The sequence below is a fragment of the Phocoena sinus genome, chromosome 17 (assembly GCF_008692025.1).
Source record: "Phocoena sinus isolate mPhoSin1 chromosome 17, mPhoSin1.pri, whole genome shotgun sequence".
In the NCBI taxonomy this organism is placed as follows: Eukaryota; Metazoa; Chordata; class Mammalia; order Artiodactyla; family Phocoenidae; genus Phocoena; species Phocoena sinus.
This window is the reverse complement of record NC_045779.1, coordinates 15,988,313-16,003,331: the sequence shown is the minus strand read 5'-3', so window position 1 is coordinate 16,003,331 and position 15,019 is coordinate 15,988,313. Positions and strand designations below refer to the sequence as shown.

Below are 15,019 nucleotides of genomic sequence, written 5' to 3'. Positions count from 1 at the left end.
TTCCATAGAGTACTGGAGAGTGGATGATGGCCTGACTCCAGGGATGATAAAGTTCTCTTAATTTAGTCACTAGACCTTGTCTGAGGACCAAATTTACCTGCGTTAGTAATTCGTGAAAGGGAAGCAATAGTCAAGGAAGATAGAGAAATCAAAGCAGTTCTCTAAAATTAATTAATACCTACTGGTCTCTGACTTCTGGTTACTTCTGTGAGACTAGTCAACAAGTATACTTGCCTTGGCTTATTTTACACAAGTTTTTATGGGAAGATTCTAGGACTGGTCACTTGAAGTTATCAAAGTTTCTTTAAGTCTTCTCTTATCCTTTGATGAGGTAATATTCACTGAGAGTCTTATATGATGTAATGTAATTTGTTCAAGGCTTTGATGAGGTTGTTTGTTTGTTTGTCGCCAGGATAGATAGCTCCCACTTTAAAAAGCTCCCAGCATAAAATTGGCATGTCACTTTGGAGGCTTGTTGGCCCGTTACTTTGTAGGTCTCTGTGGGTCCTAAATTAGCTTTTGGAGGAACGTCACTGGCCTTCCCTCAGGGCTGCGGCCTTCCATCTGGGAATCGTCCCTGGACATGTCTCTTGATTTTCATAGGGGAATATCATTTCCATTCTTAGTGCAGCTAACTTAGTAAGAAAGTTCAAGCCTCCTCTCAAGCCAGCAGCCAAGAATCACTCTCCTCCGAGTAACTCATCCGTATAACCTCCTCCCTCACTGCCGTCTAACACCCAAGTGGAAACTTGCTTCTGTTAGCTGCCAGAAGGGTAAGTAATGGCCTCGTTCTTCTAGATATTTTCAGTTTTACCCTTAAGATAAGCTAGATGCCTGCCGTCCATGTTCTGTGCTCTGAAGCGCCGAGTCGGCCATATGGAGTCCAGTGTAATAAGCCTTAGGAGTCAGAGTCTTGTGAAACGTGCTGTTCTATTTACCGGGAGGGTACGTTCCTGGCATCATACACACCCTCTCAATGAGCAGTCCCATGAGGTGTTTCCTTCTCGTTTCTGTAGAGAAATTGGTTCGTCTCACCTTATACGCCCCATGAGTCTTTGAACTATTTGTGCCTCTGCCTGTGTTGACTGCAGACTTAGGGCAAGCAGACCTGTGCTGACCCCTCTCCTCCCAGCTTTATTTTATTTACATTCCCCACTCCAGTGTTTCGTCTCATGCACTCGTTCATTGTTTTAAAAGACTGCTGTGGAGTTATTGTGTATAGATTTGGTGTGTATCTTAAACCCTTTTTTGGAGAAAGGTAGGCTATAAATTACTCAGAAAATAAAATAAAGAATTTAAATGTTTGATTCAATAAGGATAAGGGCCAGAGAAAAGATTCACCACAACTACTCAGGCTCAGGAAGCACCTGTTTTGCAAACGACGTGACAACCGTCTTTTAAATGCTGCCATTTTGGTTAATGTATGCACAAAAACCTCTTCAGGATTCTCATAATAATAGCCTCCCAAGAGCACACGTGTCTCCATCTCTGCTTCTCTCTGCCCAGAGTCTCATACCTCCCCATCTAATTCATAGGCTTGTATTCATTTCAGTTCAGCTAATTTATATAAAGAAGTATGTTGCCAATTGTAATATGTTTCCCAAAGGTCAGAGTTCATTTTCTCTACCTCTGACATCATTTTCAACTTCTGTAGTTTCTTTTCTTTTCCATCCCCGATGACATTTTAAATGTTCTGAGCGTTCTAAGAATTTTCTATCTGAGGGATCCCTTTTCTTTCCAGCTTCTCATTTAGTGTTTTCCCTAATGTGTCCGTTTCAGTACATTTGTTCATCTAATTACCTCCCTTGACTCAGCTGTGACGTTGAGTAAGGTTATAGGGGAAGTATGTTTCTCTTGAGATTTATTCCTTAATCTTGCTGTTAAATTTTGTTACACTGTTCCATAATTGAAGAAAGGGCAAAAGGCGTGGTTTCTTCTACTGCCACCTGTAAATGAGGATTTGACGATGTTCTCCAACATGCCCTTAGCTAATCATTGTGCATCTCTTAATTACAAAGTACTCTTAGGTGCAGTGGGGATACAGAGAGCAACAGGGTTATTCTCTGTCCTTAAGGAGCATTCTGTGTGAACAGTCAAACCTAAGAAAGGTTGAGTTGAAACAATGTAGTGCTAGGAGAAGCAGCAAAGCGCTCCAGAAGAATGCAGGAACCAGAGATTTCTTATGTAAAGTGTTTGGGGAAAAAACTAATAAAGGGGGTAAAATTTATCCTCAGCATCAGAAGATGGGAATGAGTGAGGGACAGAGCATAGGGAAGGGATATTCATCCAAGGCTGGGGATACAGACCCTTTGCAATGAGCTCAATGATGGTATCATTTCCATCAGAACAAACTTAAACTATACTTACATTTCACTGAAGGATGAACAGCATTTCTAAGCTGGAAGATCACTTTATGACTGTCTTTACCAATAAGACACCTGGATCCAGGGAGGTGACTTTGAACAATTCACTTCACACGACGGCACTAACATGTTGTACAAAATACTGCAGCATAAAATTATCTTACCTACTCTTCATAATGGTGTCATCCTCATTTTACTGTTGAAGAAGCTGAAGTCCAGACAGCGTGCAGGTAATTATTTAAATGACAACTTACCACGCCCATTCAGATCATACTGTCTGGATCTGTAGGTTACACTGTCCACTGTGATGACATTTGAACTGCTTAGTTTTCCACGTTCTGTCCTGTAAGTTAGAGAAAAGTGGAGATGGACCAAAGCCTGCAGGATCCACCCCCTCCACAGGTGGATTATTTCCCAAACATTGAAAGAGAAGAAGGTCATATTTTCAGAGTCGGTGCAGGTTCCATAATTGATGTGGCCAAGCCTGGGTCCTGGGCAGCTCCCCTCCCCCAGCCCCAAACACCTGGGAGAAGGTGGCAGCCAAAGCTCCGCATCCAGGAGCCCATCAGGGTCTGGACCACCTGATGCTGTTCTCATCACTGCAAAGCAAGGCTTGTGGCATAGAGAAGTGACACGCTCTCTGAGAAAAGTCAAGGCAGGTCCGGTTAAGTGTATGAGGCAGAGAAGGCAGGTAGAATGAGAGAAGTCATCTCAAAGCCTAGAAGAAGCCCTGTTCAATCTACCCTCCACTTTTCAACCCAAATATGACCTCGCTTTTCTCTTACTGTGAAGGGTAAGGTCTACCCCTAGCTCTGTACTGGATGAAGTCAGCTGAACCCAGAGGATGGAATAAGGAACCGCGTGTGTCTGAGTTCTCCTTCTGTCAGATCCTCCCTGAGTGTGACGCCACCTTGACAAGTACTCACTTGTGACACATTCCTTAAGAGAGTGTTTAAAACTAAATTTTGCTCTACGGACTATCGGTGATCATGTGCATTTTGTGAACCAGGGATGTCCATGTGCCAGGTTGTTAGTTCATTCAACAACAAATGTTTTTTGAGCCTCCAGAATGTTCCAGGCTCTGTTCTTGACACGGGGGACTCAGCAGTGAGCAACATGAAGTCTCTGCCCTCTGGGGGTTTACTTTCTACCAGAGCACACAGACAATAGTAAATTTAAAAATGCATCTCGTCGACAGAAGTGCCTGGAAGGAGGACCTGGTGTGTAAAGAGAAGAGAGTTAGGGCAGGTGAACTGTTTCAGAAGAGTGGTCCAGCAGGGAGAAATTGATGCAGCTAATACAATTCTTTCAGTTGCTTTCACTGTACACTATAGGGTAATAGAGAAATGGGGCAGAAACTAGAGGGAGAATTTGGGGGTATTTTTAGGCAGGAAATATATCCAGCCTGTATACATATGTGAGTGATCTGGAAGAACACTGGCTGAAGTAGGTGACAGGGTGCTGGGGTCTCATGCCCAAATGAGGGGCTGGCCATGGGAGTGCAGAAATTCATCCATCCTAATGAGAGGGGAGGAGACTGTTCCTGAAAAGTGCTGGCAGGGGGTTTACCCAGGCGTGGAAATTGTGGAGAGTGGGTGCTTCTATTTTTTCAGTGAATGAGGGGGCAGGTAGGCAGGTTTCTTGCTTGAGGCTAGAAGGAGACTTGGTCCTGAGGGTCAAGCTGTCCCATGCTGTCGTTTGCGATGCCTCAGTATGTCATGACTATAGGCAGCACTGAGGTTCTGTGAAGGCAGGAACCGCCATCCGGCTCAGTTGGGTCCCCAGTGCTTAGCACGCCGACTGGCACAAAGTAGGTGCTTGGTCTCAGCACATAATCCTAAAGTGGCATTTGCTCCACTGGTTCAGGGATTTGTTCGTGGCAGCCACAGGCAGGATAGCTACATGGTTTGTGGGCCCTAGGGCACAAAATGCAGGCCCTTTGTTCATAGATGGAGACTTTCAAAACCACACAGCAGAGCCTTCAACCACATGCAGGGCCCATCTGAGCACAGCCTTGTGACCGCTCAGGCCACAAGTCCATGGAGCTGGCCTGGTACGCAGTTACCAGTCGAATCTGATCAAGCACATCCGTGGGCAGTAGGCCAGGGGCACTGGCTGGAGCCAAGGACTTCCTGAGAAGATAGCATTATGTGTTTACCTTTCTCTCAGAAGTTTAAGAAAGATCAAATCCGAAAGAGAAGCTGCTGGCATCACAGATGGAGAGAGGTGAAGGTATAGCAGCATTCTAAGAAAGTGAGCGGAAGATGCATGAGCTGTTTAGAAACCTTTATCACCAAAAACATTTGCTAGCGGTGTCTCCTGAGTCAGAATTCCCCAAATCACAACAGTGGAAAGGGGAAGGTGGGAAGAACTGAAACTCGGCAATGGAGTTTACAGTCCATTATCAGTATAGATGTGGCATTAATGACTAATTTAAAAAGAAAAGACATAAGAAAATCCTCCCCATTCATTCCTCAAACTCCAGCAGAGAAGAATAGTATGAATAGAAGATTAGATCCAGGGCAAGGATAAGATGACCAATTTTTAGCTGCTTTAAAATTGACTTGTTTCAAAGGTCTTTTTGAAGACCTTTCCAACATTGTTCCCCTTTTATTGGGGGGCAGAAAAAAGCAAGTTAGCTGAATGAGTGTATGTATATACATCCGTGCTCTGCTGTGAGCATTTGTCTTCTATGGTAGTGACTCTGTCACCGGACAGTGCAAGCGTGAAGTTTAGGCCACCACTGGAATTTCTTTAGAGTTTGGAGAGTAATGGGAATTTCGGGGAGTTTTTTATTGTCTGAGACTACTTTATTTTCATTTTCATTCAGGATGACTTCAATCTATTAATAAGCGAACATCAAGAAAGATCAAGAGCATTAGTTTAGAACATTAGATCAAGAGCAATTAGTTTACCTAATTGTACTTGTTATCCAGTTTTATATCTTTAATTGTTCCCAAAGTAACACGAGCCTTGTCAGCTGTATTTTTTTAAGTGACAACATTAATTTATTCTATTTTACTGTCAAAGACTATCAAGCTTTAAAAATAAATGTCAAGGGGCTTCCCTGGTGGCGCAGTGGTTGGGAGTCTGCCTGCCGATGCAGAGGACACGGGTTCGTGCCCCGGTCCGGGAAGATCCCACGTGCCGCGGAGCGGCTGGGCCCGTGAGCCATGGCCGCTGAGCCTGCGCGTCCGGAGCCTGCGCTCCGCAAGGGGAGAGGCCACAACAGTGAGAGGCCCGCGTACCGCAAAAAAAAAAAGTCAAGAGCCTAATCAAATTTAATCAGGTCTTTTCACCAAATGTATAAATGTCTACTGTACATTGTATGCAGTGTTCACAAATATACATTATATATAATGCTCACATTGACAAAAGATCGCTAGCTCTCTATCTCAATACACCATGTCAAAATGAACATTGACTGGTTTTCCTCTTCATGAATAGGAAGCAATGAATACATGAATACATAGCAATCATTATCTCAAAAGAAGTATCAGTGCTTACCAAGTGTGCTGCAAATTCAAACTGGTCAGAAACCATTGTCAGAAAACTTCCAGGAGTATCAGTTTTCAACTCTGAGGATCTCTGACTAGAGAGGTTGATTCCAGGCTGACTTACAGGAGAGGAGAATCCGTTTTACAGAGTGTTGTTGGGTGACTGGGGGAGAACCTGGGAGGGAATAGCTGTCAGATTCAGGTGTCAGAGGTGACTGCAAGTCAAGGAAAATCTAAGTGTTCGGTGTGCCAGGCATATGTGCTCCTTTTCCAATTGCCCTTTCACCTCATTTCCTAATTCTCCTGTACAGTCATCCCTCAGTATCCTGGGGGATTGGTTCTAGGACACGCGCCCTCCGCCCCATACCAGAATCCACGGATGCTCAAGTCCCTTATATAAAATGGTGTAGTTGTTTGCATATATCCCATGCTCATCCTTCTCTATACTTTAAATCCTCTCTAGATTACATATAATACCTGATATAATGGAAACGCTATGTAAATAGTTGGCAGCACGTGGCATATTCAAGTCTTGCTTTTTGGAACTTTCTGGAATTTTAAAAAATATTTTTGATCTGTGGATGTGCTACCCTTGAGGATACAGAGGACTGACTGTTTAGTGAACAGTATGGCTTGACCATGGCAAGCAGGGCCTTTGAGTTTTGCTTTTCTCATAAACAAACTTAGCTCCTCATGCAGTGTCACTGTCATTTGTGACTGTGTCCTCCAGATTCACTAAATGCAAAGAGCCCAGTCAACAAGTGTCCCCAAGGTCGCACACCTGGAACAGTGCCCATCGTACAGTGGTTTCGTTAGGCTTGGTGCCTGCACGGAGGTCTGTTCTGTTGGAGACGAGAACACAGAATCCCTCCCAGGATGGAGGTGTCGGTGTGCCCGTATCAACCCGAGGAGAATCTGTAACCTGTTTTGCATGTCAGGTTACTGTGTTCATGAGAAAAACAAAATCCTATCCTCCTCTTGCTTTGTTTGTATTTTCAAGATAGGGATGTTTTGACAGCATGATGGCTCAGCTCTCTTAGCACCTGGGATAGGGCCTTTTAAAAATTAGATATTAAACTCCTTACCTGCTTGTTATCAGCTCCCCCAAAATTAGCTCCGTATTTTGGACCTTGTTCTCCAGTTAGTTCAGCAACATGTTTCACTTACTATCTTTACTACACAGTTTTACCATTTACCATTTAACAGGTTTGAAGAAGTGATACCACCCAGAAAAGTCAGGTGACAGTCACTTGCTTGAATCTCAGTCACAACAGGGTCACTTACTTGAATCTCATAGTCACACGGTTACATTAATGAATGCAGTTATATCCTCCCACAAGCCAAATCTGCTTTGTAAATAAAGTTTTATTGAAATACTCCCATAACCCTTCGCCAACATCCTGTCTGGGGTTGCTTTGGCACCATAATGGCAGAGTTCAGTCACTGCAACAGAGACCACATAGCCCACAAAGCCTAAAATGTTTACTATCTGATTCTTTGCCAAAAAAATGTGCTGACCTTCAATTTCAGTATGTCCAAAGCTGGACCAAATTCTCACCTACGTTTTTCCCTCCATCCCTCCTTCCTCAGCCCCATGCTCATACTACAGTCTGCCTAGTTGCCAAACCGCTAGCATGGGCATCAACCTTCCCCCTTCTTCTTTATTCCATTAGTTATGGATTTCGCTGCCAAATGACTCTTATTTTTTTTTTTGCGGTACGCAGGCCTCTCACTGTTGTGGCCTCTCCCGTTGCGGAGCACAGGCTCCGGACGCGCAGGCTCAGCGGCCATGGCTCACGGGCCCAGCCGCTCCGCGGCACGTGGGATCTTCCCGGACCGGGGCACGAACCCGCGTCCCCTGCATCGGCAGGCGGACCCTCAACCACTGCGCCACCAGGGAAGCCCCCAAATGACTCTTTGAACCTGTAACTCTTCCTTATCCCCACTGCCTGCATCTGGGCCACCAGCATATGCATCACCTGGATGACTGAGTTATCCTCCCGACTGGTCTCCCTTTCTCAGTCTTCATTTGTCTCCAGGACCCTTGCTACACAGGAGCTAGAGTCCTCCATCTAAAAATGTAAATTTGATGACAGCCCCTTGTTGAATTCTTTGCCTGCCACTCCAGCCTTATCTGTGTACTCTATCTCTATAGAGTCAGGTCACATTGATGGTTTTTCAGTTCTGCAACAATGCTCTCTCTTTCTGCACCTTCACACGTGCTAATGTGACTACTTGGAGCACATTTGTATACCCTTTTTATTGGCATGTTTGTCTTCCATCGTGAGGAACCTTCTGTGACCCTGCAAATCTGAGCTACATGCACTTCCTCTGTGGTCACCTAGCATTCTGCTTTTCCCGTTTCATAACCTTTTCCAAGTTGTTTTGTGATCTCTCATTTTTATTCATGAATCACTGCCTTCCTCTGAATGTTAAACTCCAAGAAGGCAGGAACCATATCTGTTTGGTATACATCATTATACTTCAGGCTCCTAGTACGGTGCCTGGAATAGTGTGAATGTTCAGTCAGTGTTTGTTAAATGAAATGAATGCTCTTCTGAGTGTTTTCACATCCGTTATCTCAGTGGGGGTAAAGTTGAACAATTTAGAGAGGATTTTAATGAAACATGAGATGTTAGTGGATTAGAAGATTAAATTATTTGTTGTTTTGTACTTGTAGGAGGAAGGAGAACTAAGAGACGGGAAAGCTGGTTAGGAGAGTAGAAGCATTTAATTCTACCTCGTAAAACAAAGAGGAGGAGTTTTTGAAAAAAACTAGCTTGCATTATTCAAATTTCATATTCCTTCTAATAAGTTGTCAGATTGTCCATCTTTTAGGGCTTCTTTTCTTCACCTGGAAAAACTACATAGCATGATTTAAAAGTCTTCTCGTAGACTTTGATCATTGAATTTGTTTTCTTTGGGGGGAGGTTTACAAAAGTAAGTAATCGATTTCATTATAGCTTTTCTATTTCCAAACAAATTGAGAAGGAATGTATTTTTAAAGATTTAATTGAGTTTTTAAAAAAGGGATAAAGAAGTAAACACCAAGAAATAAAGGAATAGGCAATCAACTGGAGGAAATCTAGGCTTAGAAAACTTAGGTAAGATAAACGACTTTGAGGACAAAATTATCTCTAAACTATCTGGAAGTTGAGGTGATAAGTTAATGCGATAAGACACATTGCTTGGTGTCTTTAGCTTCTTCTCAGATATGAACTTCCAGAGCTGGAGAGCTCAGCACCATTCAAGATAGACTTTCCAGACAAGTACTTGAAGTCCAGCTCCGTTTTGAAACTGTTAAAAGAGATTGGTGTGTGTTCTGTATAGGGTGGTGGCTATAAAGATTCTGTATGGAGATGTAGATCACAGAATATTTAAAGAAAAAAGAAGTCAAGACTTTTTCTTTAAAACACAACTTTGAATCTAATGAACTCCATAAAAAATAAATTCATTTGGACTTCCTGATTCTCTATAAAACACGGAAGAGAGATGCTTGGTTTGGAACACCTTGAGAAGATGCCACAAACATCTACCTCTGCAAGGATCTAGTATAGATTTAGAGAATGCTTATCGTTCACCAGGGGGCACTGTATTCTAGCAGCTCTATGAGATGAGTCAGCTCAGAGTTTACGTTAATCATCCCGATTAACACAAATTGAGCATTGAGTGGAGTTGTTTTGAATTTTCTGGCTGTAATTAACCAAGAGCCTTGTAAGTCATCATGGTGGTTTCTAGGTTCAAGGATCACATATCCAGTTTATATGAGGAAGTTTGCCATCTTGTTTGCTATGCCAGAGGACATGCAAAAGCTACATCTAAAAGTGATAGGAATCAGTTAGGTTTTCAGGTTAAACAAGAGACATAGGGCTGTTTCATGTGATTTAGAAACAGTATTTACTCTGTCAGAGTCCATTCCTATCTACCCTGACTCATAAGGCTTTGGAGAAGCACTTCAACTTGGAGGTAATACTGAGATCACACAGTTTGACCCATGGAAGGCCTTGTTGGTAGAGTCAAGGCTGATAGTACATTAATAAAGGCTACCACGTCTTTAGCTGTTCTCCACAGTTCTCTGTTTGGTGAAATGTCACATCAGCGTCTTCGTGAGAATAATCATTCCTCTTATTAGACTGAAGGATTCCAACCCATATCTAGTAAAGTGATCTGGCAAAGAGGTTGGGGGAGAGCCAGCACACCGGCACATCTGGAGTTTGGGCAGGTAGAGACTGTCTGATGGGTGAACTGGTAGGACTATGAAAAGAACATACCTAGGGCTAAGAGTAGAGGGTTTTTTGTTTATTCCGGAAACAGGATAAGAGTCTCTTCCCGACTCCACAACCACTGCCCAGCTCTTCCTCTGAGCTGGTTGGGGGTTGTTTTTAATTTTGTGGTTTCTCTATGATTATTTCTGTGGTTTTTCTGAGTTTCCCAGATGAGTACTTTTAATGTGCTGCCTGGTTTGGGATATTCGGTTCAAAGAGATGAAGACACAGGAAGAGCCTGTGATGAATGCCTTACAGAGTATAGCATTGCTCGTACATGAGCTCTCCTCATCTTGCCGCTCCCTTGTTCTCACATAAAATGAGGGAGAAAATGGAGAATTTTAAATTTTCAAAGAAAAATCCATCTGATTCCATTTTCCCTGGCCCAGGGGTTTTTCTTTTCATTTTGTTCCATGAACCAGAAACCTTTCTGTAGGCAGGAGCATGGCTGGTAAGGCAATTGTGTGGACCTCTCAGTATGGCCAGGAGCTATTTGTGGGATGAGAGAGAAGCAAGTGGACCTGGAGATGGGGGTACGTTGTCTCACCACAGAGAACCACAAAGAAAATCTCCCCCACTTGGTACAACCTGTTGTCTCCCACCTTCCATTAATTTTTAATTATTTCTAGTCACACGTTCTTTCCAAACAAGTCTAGCATCAACTATCTCTTAAATTATTTACTGATGTCTGTAAAAGATAATGTAGAATTTGAGCAGAATGAAATGTGCTTTACTTTTCCAACTTCCCTATGGATTAAAACAAGGATAATCTTGGCACCGTGGTGATAGAACAAGAGATGAAAGTCCTTGCTGTATTTCCACAGAGTACAGTACAATCCACAGCCCGTCAACACCCATTAAAGATTCAGATTCTGATCGATTGCGTCGAGGTTCAGATGGGAAGTCACGTGGACGGGGCCGAAGAAACAATAATCCTTCTCCTCCGCCAGATTCTGATCTTGAGGTATGTCATTGGCAAGGCCCGAGTAAATAGCAAGGTGTTTTAGTAGCTAACTGGTGATTCTGTATACCTGCTGTGAGCAAGGTGTCCAAATGCCTTTGTTACTGCATTCTGTTCCATATTAACTATAAGTAAGCCAGTTTTTTTTTCCATATTGAAGATAGAGCAGTTATTTATTTCTGTTTTCTCTTCCACTTTAACTATGTAGTAAAGCATTTTTTTCCTCTTTAGTGAAACATCATAAATTATATAATCCTGCTTTGACAAAATTCTCTTGTACTGCTGTCATTGCCATTTAAATTCAGTGTTGTACGAAAAATGCTTAATAAAATCCACTCGGAAATTAAAGACACGCTATGTATATTGAGAAAGGAAAACCCAGGATATTCTAAACAGAAGTGGTTATCACCTTACGAGACATATTTTGGTGGAGTTCAAAGCAGGAGGGATTAAATAAAACTTTAAAGGGTGATAGATTTCATAGCCTTGAATCCACTGGAATTAAGTTTCTTTTTATTGCCCAAGTGAAACTGATGGTAGAAAACATGATTCTTTTGGCTGAAAAGATGGAAAATTTCCAGCAGAACTCGTGTGTATGAATATGTACTGGTGTAAGTGGGATTGGTAAGAAGAAGAAAAGCAGGCTTGGGAGGCCTTTAGTGGTATCTCAAAGACCTTTTTGAAATGAGTTCCTTCAATAATTCGATTCCAAATACCCCAAGAGTGTGTCAGGAGCATGTGTGTTGCGTCTGCTTAAGTTGTTAGCTCTGAAATGTGAAGAAAATTGGGCAGGAACAATATATCATCCATTTGATAACATCGTAGCAGATAACCTAAGGTGAATAGATGATGTAGTTTCAGTTCTTATGTGCAATTTTAAAATACTTGGCATGATAAGAATAAAACACAAGATTAGTTATTTTAACACTTCTTAATGAACAGAGAGCAGAGATAAGGAAAAGATCAATTGAGTGATTTTTCATTGATTGCCGCTCTCTGTCTTAGAAGTTATAAACAAACTCATTTTAGCTTATGTTTCATTTCTTTAGAACTATGACTAAGAAAACTACAGAAGTAGGAAGGACCGATAGTCTTTTTTCCTGTATTTATGTCAGTATTGCTAGTGTATTTATCCTCTTGCACCTCATTTGAGGTTATATCTGAGGAAAGCTAGGAGATACCCTTTGGAACAGCTGTGTTTAAAAAAAATAGTAAATTCACATTTTTCATTTGTCTCCCATCTAAAGACTATCTTTTCATGTTGAAGTTAGCTGAATAGCAGGTTTCTCAACCGAGAGAAAGACACAGTGATTGGTTCTTCCTTTGTAGAGGGTGTTCATCTGGGACTTGGACGAGACAATCATCGTTTTCCACTCCTTGCTCACTGGGTCCTACGCCAACAGATACGGGAGGGTGAGTACCACGAGGCATCAGTTTTTAATTTCTTTAGAGTAAGTATTCCTAGAATTGAGTTTTTTTATCCAAATGGGAATGTGGCTAAACTTTAAATAATACATTTAAAATATAAAAAGGAAGATAACTTGATTTATTGAAATAGTCAAATATATATGTAAGACAAGGACATATAAATATGAACAGAAGGAGTTCTTTTTAGGCTCTTAAAAATGAGATAAACTTTATGCAATTACATTCATTCTTATTTCAGACCCCAATGAATACAGGTGATTGGATGCTATTCTAGGATGAAATAGTAAAATATATAGATGATATAGAAAGGTATTTTGCGTTGTATTTTTTTGTCACATCCTTTTATTCTCTTTATTCCCAACATATTCAATGGAGCAAATATTGTGCTTGATATTGTCTTCTGTGATTACCAGCGTTAGTATTTTATTTTCAAAGCACGTGTTATGAATGTCTTTGTTAGTCCCTTTGCTATGGAGCTAAATTTACGTGAATGGTTTGTAAAATTGGGCCTCTGAATGACAAAGGACTAATACGTCCAATTCTGAGTCGTTACAATATTTATCTTGGTGGTATAGGTACAGAATAATGTTATAGATCACCTTCCATGAGTACAACTTCAATTTCAATGCTCTGCATTTGGGTTTCTCAAAACCTTGGAAATCCTTTCTGATTGCCTGGTGGTTCCATAAACCTTTCCCATGCAAAAATCATGTTATTTAAAGTGCGTTTAAGTAATTTCTGAAATATCCTGTGAATATGATATTTTTCATCTTTTTAATCTTTAAAGAAAGATTTAAAGATTAAATCTTTTTGAAGCCTTAGTAAGTGAATTCTTGTGTCTTGGTGACTCCAGATTTGTATCACAGTTAAATGTTAAAATTGATACATGTAAAATGGTCATGCTGTCTTTACAGATTTTATGCAGGTATTCATTCTTTCAATAAATAGTTATTTCAATAAATACATATTGAGTGCCTGATATGTAGGTGTCTGAAGGTGAAAGTAGAGAAATGATCAGTGAGCTTCACAATGCAATCTTCCTTCTTTTAACCCTAAAGCTACACCTAATCCAAAAAAGGGTTGGAAAAATGCACATTTATAAAAGCAAGAATATTCCACCATTTGAATGTCTGTCAGAAATAAGATATATGTAAAACACAATATGTCCCATCTTATTAAACAAATTTTCTATGAGAAGACAATTAACAAAAACACAGATTATAAAAAAATAAGGTCATAGAATCAGTCATTCAAAATAAGTCTCTATTTGTGACTAGCACATAATAAGGATTCAATAAATATTAGTTGTGATTTTTTTATGTTATTTCTTCTATCAATACTATTACTATCCCTATTTCTACAAAAACTACTACTTTAAAAGCCTGAAATATCAAAGTGCAATGAATATGAAGAGTCTTGAAGATCATCTTAACAGAACAATTTTAATCTCCCTACAACTAACTCCTAAGGAAGAGAGCTGGCTCCTGGAACTCATGGAAGAGTGTTGAAAAGGGCATGCACTTAGGAAACCAACATTTGAAAACCACCCAGAAAGTCTCAAGTCTTTAAAAGCTTTGTCACTAGAGGCCAAATCGATGTAAAGAGAGTTGTCTTGATCAGTGTGCTGTTAGCCATTGAAAGGGGTCAGTTTAGAGAGAGGTGGTGAACATCCCATGACCGCACGACCTCGTGTAAATCTCTGGCCATAAATTATTGGTTTACACATGGAATTCACACCTAACCTAGAAGCCACTGGCAGCTTAGAATTTTTCATTCGGATTCTTGACAAGATCTAAACCAAACATTACAAATATCATGAATTTTATTTTTACAAGTGTCAACCATTAGTATTTTGAGACTTCAACCAGTAGTATTTTGTTTGTATGTTTAGTTTTCTCATACTAGGGCATGTGATAAAAAGTTTTACCTTCTGTGATTTCCCAAAGCCAAATGTATATATTCTTTCAACTATGGATGATTTGAGATGTTTAAATGTAAGCTTACCCTTTGTTTATAAGTTGATGGGGGTTGGGAAGAGAGCAACTTCAGAAAGCCTGGTTGGGGAAAATCTTCCTGAGCATGACCCTTTGAGCCTGAGGTCTTTCAAAGTGACCTGAAGGGTCCAGTTGAGAATGTACCTATCAGGAGAAAGAGTGTTCTAAGCAGAGGAAACAGCAAGCACAGAGGCAGGAAAGGGTTTGTTGTTTGAGAGACAAAGAGGCCAGTGTTGCCTAGCTTAGTGTTGGAGATGCAGAGTCAAGAGAGGTGTGGGCTGGGATGAGGGCAGGTACAAAGTGCCTCCCAACCATGGTCAGCAGGGTTAATCTCATTGCACGCGCCGTAGGAAATCCTTGGAAGACTTCGAACGGGGACGTGACAAGGTCTGATTTAGATTTTTAGACTACCTTGGTTGTGTGGAGAATTAATGGTACGGGGAGGGGGGGGGGGAACAGAGAGGAGGTTTCAGGGGGTGATCTGATGCATTAGCAGCACAGATGGAGAAGC

At 41.2% G+C, this 15,019-nt stretch overlaps 1 protein-coding gene across 11 annotated transcripts in view; it reads left to right on the top strand.

Moving 5' to 3' along the window:
* EYA1 (EYA transcriptional coactivator and phosphatase 1) overlaps positions 1 to 15,019 on the top strand; it is a 330,392-nt gene that overhangs the window by 244,129 nt on the left and 71,244 nt on the right. For 7 of the 11 annotated variants that reach the window (XM_032609853.1, XM_032609847.1, XM_032609851.1 and 4 more), the window contains 2 exons: positions 10,950 to 11,089; positions 12,416 to 12,499. In XM_032609853.1, the coding sequence (XP_032465744.1) occupies positions 10,950 to 11,089; positions 12,416 to 12,499 (224 nt within the window). Of the gene's footprint in view, positions 1 to 2,448; positions 2,453 to 10,922; positions 11,090 to 12,415; positions 12,500 to 15,019 lie in introns of all 11 variants that reach the window. The other 4 variants (XM_032609856.1, XM_032609855.1, XM_032609857.1 and 1 more) reach the window with 3 other exon arrangements.